This window comes from Labeo rohita, chromosome 3 (assembly GCF_022985175.1).
Source record: "Labeo rohita strain BAU-BD-2019 chromosome 3, IGBB_LRoh.1.0, whole genome shotgun sequence".
In the NCBI taxonomy this organism is placed as follows: Eukaryota; Metazoa; Chordata; class Actinopteri; order Cypriniformes; family Cyprinidae; genus Labeo; species Labeo rohita.
This window is the reverse complement of record NC_066871.1, coordinates 22,073,384-22,081,534: the sequence shown is the minus strand read 5'-3', so window position 1 is coordinate 22,081,534 and position 8,151 is coordinate 22,073,384. Positions and strand designations below refer to the sequence as shown.

Here is an 8,151-nt window from a genome sequence, read left to right as displayed (position 1 = left end):
GAACTTGTCTGAGTATTAAAGGCTACGTGACATTAATCCCTAGCACACCACACTCATATGGCTAATGAGGGCCACTGAGGATCACTGTCTGGCTCCTCCGCATGGACGCTTAAATGTGGAGTCTGGGAACTCAGTCACATGGCCACTCTCAGTCTCCTTCTACTTTTAATTGCCACATTTCCTGTTTCTGATATAAATAAATACCCCTATCTCTTGAAAATAAGCACCAGAATCAAAGTAGGCCGTGAAAGATGAAAGGAAACTCTCTGTTATCCCTCAAATGAGGGACGCCGCTCCACAATGGATTAAACCTTCTGAAGCAGTTTTCTGATCTGAGACTTATTGTTATACTGCTACAGCTGAGTGTAATTGCATTGCTAGAAATCACTTTTTTATTCAGCCCGACAAACACAATATTATACGAGGTTTCCTTTTCATTTTCCCAAAAGTATATATGTACAGTAGGAATAAGCATGCAGTGCAGAAAATATCCATCTGAGAGGAGCAAAACAAGCATTTCACTTGCTTTTCACTACAAACAAGCAATGAGCATCTTGGAGAGAGGTCAATTCAAGTGTTAATCAAGGACAGGTAAGTCCCTAACTTACCCTTTCAAAGCAAAACGTACCTTGACCACTCACAACTTGCATTCACAGAAGCAAATACAAAATATACAAACACACACATACACTGTAAAAAACAATTTGTTGAGTCAACTTAAAATAATTTGTAACCTGGCAGTCTTAAAATTTTAAGTTCAGTCAACTCAAAAAAAGTCTATTCAACTTGAAATGTTAAATCATACTAAGTGACAACTTAGATATTTGATTTGAATCAACTTAAAAGTTTAAGGCAGCTGGGTTACTTACCCATCTGTTAAGTACAGCAAACACAAATATCTAAGTTGTTACTTAGTACAACTTAACATTTCAAGTTGACTAAACTTATTTTACTTATTAAGTCGAACTTAAAATTTTAAGGCAGCAGGGTAACAAATTATTTTAAGCTGATTCAACAAATTGTGTTTTTTATTTTTTACAGTGTATGCAGCTAAAAAATAAAATAAAATTCTAGTTTGTTGCATTTAATTTATTATAACACTACAATACCATTCCAAAGCTTTGGGTCAGTAAGGTTTTTTTATATATATATTTAGACACATTAAATTTATTAAAAGTGACAGTAAAGACTTTGTGTGACATTGTTACAAAAATGCTGTTCTTTTAAACTTAAAACTCTTTTAAATTAATATATTTAAATTCTTTTTACTGTATTTTTGATCAAATAAATGCAGCATGACACACACATTATGTATATATATATGAAGAGTTCAGATGCAAAAGCCTCTAAATCCATCTGACGTATTTCTTTAAAATGAGCATTTCTTTCTGGCTACTTTGTATAGATTTCTATGTAAGTACTGGTACTTCTGATTGGGCTGAGCCTGAAATTTAGTGAGTTTGAAGTAAAAGTATTTGATGGACGTACAATATGTGTCAGGAGCATTCACTCAGTATCATTATCTAATTTTTGACCGAGATGGCTTTTAGCTGGTTTTGCATCTGATCTCTTCATAGGAATTTTAGAGGCATATTCAAGGGGAGTTTGAGGGAGGCAGTGCCTCCTCAAAAAATTGGATGAGAAAAAAAATCATAGTAGATAAATAAAACAATGCAAATATTACAAAAAAACTGTGACTTCCCATCTTAAAATAAATCACCTGTTTTTCTAAAGTAAAACTGTCCAACAGTGGCACCAGCGGGGAAAGCTACAGCGGAAGTTTGCGTCTCTCTGGCCTCCTCTGAGCCCATTGACTTTTAACAGACCCCCTAAAGCATGCTGTGAGTTTGGTTGGGGGTAATTGAGAATGAATTGGGGAAAGTCATGAGAGAGAAGTCAACACCTCCATCACGATATGATTGGATATGATTGATTATGATTGGTTCATACAATAAATCCTGCATCTTATGTTCGTGGGCCTTCCACATTCGTGAATCAGTCTCACCCTGCGTTCCATTCGGAAGGGCTCATCCCTATGTTCTAATTCCTTCGAAAGGGTTTATCCTCCAGAGTGAGAGCTTCGAAAGGTTGAAGGGTATAGGGGACCAAGCAACTGATTCTTGAAGTGCCCTTCTGTGTCATCATCCCGTGCCCATATAGAGGTACCGTCATCATTGCAAAGAATCTGTGCAAAGAATCATGGGGTCCAAAGTGTCCATCAGTTGTACCTTTCGAAATCCTTCATTCCGAAGGGCCTTTTGAAGTGGCCAGTTTTGAGCACTTCGGTTTGAAATGACCCTTCAATATGGCGTCCATGATTGTTTTTCAACCCAGGCAGTACATTGGAAATACGTGCCTCTACATACATTTCTGCAACACTGTAATTACATACCTTACTGTACGTTTCAAGTCAGTTTCGAGGTGAAATGTCCAGTGTCCTGCTTGAGGTACGTATAGCAGCTGTTCAGAATTCAGATATCTGGGTTAATGTTGTGTTGGAAATATCCCCTACACCAAACCCAACCCTAAACCTATAATGTTAACAAATGCAAAAGTGCTGGAAATGTATAGTTTCAACTATACTCTATAGCTGTATAGAGCAAACGTACAGAATTTAAAAAGTGATGCATATGAAGATGTACATGTGACGACGACATTCAAAAGTAGCAGTTTTCAAACTGTGCAGGATGCTAAAATTGTTTTGAAGCCTTACTAGGAATAGGGAATATAATATACTGCAAGTAATTGTGTAAAAATTAGGCTTTATTAATCAAAACACTGTGTGTAAATCATACTTTGCGTGAAAAGGAATAAAAGTTTGTCTGAATTTTACTGCCTCTAGTGTTTATTTCTATTGGAAACTGCAGTGATTGGTACAGATATGTACCTTATTTCAGTTTTGCAGAAATGTATATAGATGTACATATTTCCAGTAAGCCTATTTTGTTGTTTTCACTCTGAAGTGCCCATCGGAGAGCGATATATCCTGTTTGGAATGCACCGACAATTAACAACATGGTGTTATTGGGAAATTAATAATCAAAAAAGTAAGTAACTCACACACAGATATAACCATTTTGTCAAGTCAAAATAAAACTTCAAATTGACTGAAAACATGATCTGTGTCTGTGTGTCTGTGTGTGTGTGTTTTTATTTTTTTGTGAACAATCAGCTTGTTGAAATTCAAGTACATCTTCACGTCTCTGACAGTGTTTACCGAGCTCTGAGGACTGATGATCCAAAAATAAGTTTATTATGAAAAAGAACAGCTGAACATCAGTTCATGAATAAAATATAGGCTATAATTGTTTAAATAAAATGTTGTTTTAATTGTTACTGCCTTGAGTTATTATTTTTTGAATAAATGCAAAATGCTTACAAACACTGATGTAATTTATACTTGGTTTTAATAAACATAATTACTATAACCTTCTTTTAACAGGAAAACATCTACATCTAGAGGTTAAAAATGGTCTATTTATGTATCTATCTATCTTAAAAAAAAGTCCAATAAAAAAGGCTCAATAAAAAGTCAAATTACAAACGTGTTTTCTCTGAAAGTAAAAATGTAGGTACAAGAATCAACAATATAATTAAAGTAGCTGTTAGCCTAAGAAGCTGAACTATGTTTGGGGGCAGGCCATCACATGTCAGAGGTTTATTAAATGTTATAAATTCAGAATTCATTGCAGTACTGTTTGGCTAAAGCACTGGCTTTTTATTTGAGTATGTTATCGTTGCACTTTTGTTGTTTCATGATTTTTTTTGTAATTGCGCCATTAAATGTGCAGTTGAATGTTGAATGCCATTGTGGCAATATGACCCGCCGTTGGCCAACGTCAACCTAATTTTCTCAATTTACTTAAGTAAACCATGCAACAACAAGCCCTAGTGTCCCTTATATATGGTGCTGATCGGTGGCGTTCGGTCCGCATGAGTCAATTACAAATCTTAAAGCCCTGTTGCTCCACATACAAAGTGTTTCATTGATAAATAATCGGCTTCTCAAGAAATCCACTTAGACGCAATCCCTCCCTCATCTCTCGTGAGATAAGGACAAAGAGTCATCCACACAGAGGACACGCACGTTCCGCACACAAACAAACAGAAGTAGCTAACGAAGGGGGACAGACTTGCCTTTCCCAGGTGTAGCCGCAGGGTGGGGTGAAGGGTGGGGAGTCACTTTACCCACCACTCTGTTCGTGAGGGGGCAGGACTCACAGGGAGGAGGAGGTTTATCAGATGGTTTGTCTGCTTTTGGGTCTCTATTGAATCTGACGTTCTGCTCTGCGCTCTCAGATGAGAAACGACTCCCACCAAAATCGCAACTTTTTTTGTTGCATCACAATCGTCGGATAAACTTTGGCCGGCTTGAAAATCGTTTAAGAGGTTTTGTGTTGTTTTCGCAAAGTTTATTTCTTGTGATTGCGTGCCACTGAGGCTGGAAGTTTTCCCTGGACTGAAGTCAGGATGTCAGATATCTCAGTCAATGACCATCTGGAGGGGATATTGTCTGATTTTGAGGGTAAGTGCGCGCTTTCATTCATTTTATTAATTAATTTTTTTTTAGAAGATATGAGACACTTTGCAAGTCAAATTATTTACAAATTATGTGTTTAAAAACTAGAAAAACTTAAACTTTTCACTATGTGTATGTAAAATAAAAAATACAGATATGTGCGTCGATAAATTAATAATATTTAGGATGTGGATTTCTTTCTTTTAAAACTTTTTTAAGTCTCTTTTAGACTGTTTTGACATGCAATTTTTGATTATGGACGTCTATGAAAGTTTCTTTTATATGTTTCATCATAATGTTAATAGAAAAGCAATACTTTGTGAAGACTTAAAGTGTAGACATCCATTGTCCATACAGACCCTAAGCACATGGAAGACTGGAAAGGCAATCTTTCAGTGGTCCTAGGCAGTATTTAAGTGGTCCTATTAAGTCTATAATTTATGCAGAATCTATTTTCATAAAACAACATGGCCTAATTCAAGTGTACTTTTGGTTACTGCAAAAGGAGATGCAGGTGTGGTCTATCTATCTATCTATCTATCTGTTCTGTAGAACTTCCAAAAGTTGTACAAAGTTAATGTAGTGAAAGTCGTGCGGTTGCATGGTGTTAACATTCCACTGGTGTGCTGCTGTAATTATCTTAGCATGCTCCCAAACCTTTCTTTGCACTGCAGAGCGTCAAGAACCATCTTCACAACCCTCACCACAGCCGTGTCCACTATTAAATCTGACACACATTTCTGAGGAAGAGAGGCACCCTTTCCAATAGATCCGTCATGGACGGACACAGCGGGGACTGGAGAACAATAGTTTCTCTCAGTGTTTAGACAGGTGCTGATGTGAAGAGGAAAAACAAATTAGTTCAAGCACCATCTATTATTATATTTGTGTGCTACGTGGAAACAGTTGTTGGCTAAATACTGTCTGAGGAAGCACTTTTTGCTGATGTTGTGGAGCGGTTTCTTTGGTAGATGTTTCAGCAAAAACTCATTTTTAACAAGACTGTGGCAATTACACATGATGACAGGGAAGATTGAGGTGTCTCTTGCTAAGCAGTAAACAAATATGTTCACTGGGTGTGTTCCTTCTAGAGCTGAACGTTTTGCCAATCCGTTAAACAAAATCACTCGACATGCCTTGATTTCTGTCAGTTACCCCTAATTTATTAAGCTCTTAAAAAGTACCATGATTAGAGATGAGCGAAATTGGATTTAACTAGAAGATGGGATCATCGGCGTCCATATCACTTTGAGTATGTATGTGTTGAAAGACGTAGTGTTCATACCCAGGCCATGTGATTCCTAGTAGAAGATGCCACAAGAGAGACATTACATTCTTTCAGCTTCACCTCAAACCAGCCAATAGGGTCATTTCCGAACAAGAGATCAGTGTGCCTCCATGTGCTTGAGTGAAGATAGACAGAACCGCTGTTCATTCTGAGGAAAACGCCTCTTGGAATGCTGTGGGACGTATAGTGAGATCCTTGGCTCTTTTATATGGCCGTTTGTGGTCGAGTGACTGTGAAAAGCAGTCATCCATGTCTTATCAGTAGAAGTTTAATTGTAGGCATGAACTTTTGTGATGCACGGAGATGGCTGTTCAGCGGGTGATGACGGATGCATTTCCTGTAAATGTGAATGTGTGGAAATGAGGAAAGGCAAAATATGTCCAAAAGAACCAGTCCCAAACTTCCTGTTGTGTAATTTGAGACTGGCCCATTAGAGATGGCATATGCTGTGTCTTGAGGCTACATTTTGAGATGTGCTTGATTCGTGGTACTGATTCATTAAAGTCTACATTAAACCAAAACACGATGGTTTCCATTGCTTTTTCAGTCTATACAGTACATTCCTCACAGCATTATGGGAGTCATAGAGTAAAGATTGAGGAGATATAGGGCCCCTGGTAAAGCCTTGTGGGATAAGGGAGGCTTAAATGTCTGTATGAAATATCTGTGTACTGTGTCTATGTATGTGTGCACAAACACTACTGGGAAGGGGAAAAAATTAGACTGCCAAGTTTAGTTATGAATTTTTGTCAGTCAACATGACACACAAATTGACCTTGAACTTTAGAAACTTTAGACCTTGAACTCTAGAAATGTGCCATTTATGGAAAGACTCACTACTTGACCTAATGTTTTTCAGAGACGTTATCTGTTTTTTTTATGCTTCAGCAAATACTGTTTCACAAAATAGTTGTCCAAATTGTGGCTGTTCACACTTAACGTGTTTTAATAAGTTACTAGACAAAATATGGGGTCATTCTATGTCAAATCAACCAAATCAGAAACTTCCCTGGCTCAAATATTTGATTTTGCTAATAATATTTTCTGAAGATGGACATGTATAGTGATGAAAGTCAAAATATTAAACATCATGGATGAATATTTACTGAGTAATCCACTATTTTGTAGAGGGGGTCAAAATGGCAATTTTCACCCGAGATTCAGAGCTAAATTACATGGGGTTAAAAATTACTTAAGAAAGATGGCAGCATCATGATGTTATATTTAAAAAAGAGATTGGTAGGTCTGTTAGTCAAATCTGTTGACTTCAGGAATTTTTGTTGCATTATGTGCCAATTGTGATCATTCAAAAATGGGCACTTTTCAAGTTTTTACTCCAAAGTTTGCATGCCTGTAACTCAAGAGGTATTAAAGATATCTTAATGCCCGTTTAGATATTGGGTTTTAACAAACTATCTTTTTGGCATCTTAATTTGTAAGGCCCTACATGTTTCGGTTCCAGAGATATTGAAATTTCAATATGGCTCCAGGCGTAAATCGTTAAATTGTACACATGTTCAATGCTTAAAACCAAATGTGGGTCAATTTGCAAAAATATAATGCCTCTTTCTTTTTTTTCTTTTTTTGGCTGTATCTCAAAACTCATGTGACCCTGGACCAGAAAACCAGTCTTAAGTCGCTGGGGTATATTTGTAGCAATAGCCAAAAATACATTGTATGGGTCAAAATTATTGATTTTTCTTTTATGCCAAAAATCAATAGGAAATTAAGTAAAGATCTTTTTGATATTTTGTAGATATTTTGTACAATTCCTACTGTAAATATATGAAAACGTAATTTTTGATTAGTAATATACATTGTTAAGAACTTTATTTGGACAACTTTAAAGGCAATTTTCTCAATATTTTAATTTTTTTTTGCACCCTTAGGTTTTCAAATAGTTGTATCTCGACCAAATATTGTCCTATCCAAACTATACATCAATGGAAAGCCTATTTATTCAATTTCAGATGGTGTATAAATCTCAATTTTGAGATTCATAAATTGACCTTTATGATGGTTTTGTGATCCAGGGTCACATATGTGCACATACCTTCTAAATTTGTCATGTGGCAAACTTACAAAACACTAATTATAACTTCATCTTTCAAAATTATTGGGGTGTAAATGGTAGTTTATGGAGGCAAGGGAAGGTTAGTATTAAACAGTAAGTTTATGCATTATTTCTATCTCAGCTCAACCTCAGTTTGATTATCATTTCTAAAAACAGGTCCACCCAAAACTAGGCGTCTGTACAAGATGGTCTAGCTTTATTTATTATTTGTTTACTCTTTGATCGGTATATAGAAAAGGTAGTTTCTGAGATGTTTCTCTTAGATCAGAT

At 36.3% G+C, this 8,151-nt stretch overlaps 1 protein-coding gene across 1 annotated transcript in view; it reads left to right on the top strand.

Moving 5' to 3' along the window:
• The first annotated feature begins 4,219 nt into the window (after positions 1–4,219).
• Positions 4,220–8,151, top strand: part of septin12 (septin 12) — a 72,988-nt gene continuing 69,056 nt past the window's right edge. The window contains exon 1 of the mRNA XM_051102158.1: positions 4,220–4,525. Within this exon, the coding sequence (XP_050958115.1) occupies positions 4,471–4,525 (55 nt within the window). The 5' untranslated portion in view covers positions 4,220–4,470. The remainder of the gene's footprint in view (positions 4,526–8,151) is intronic.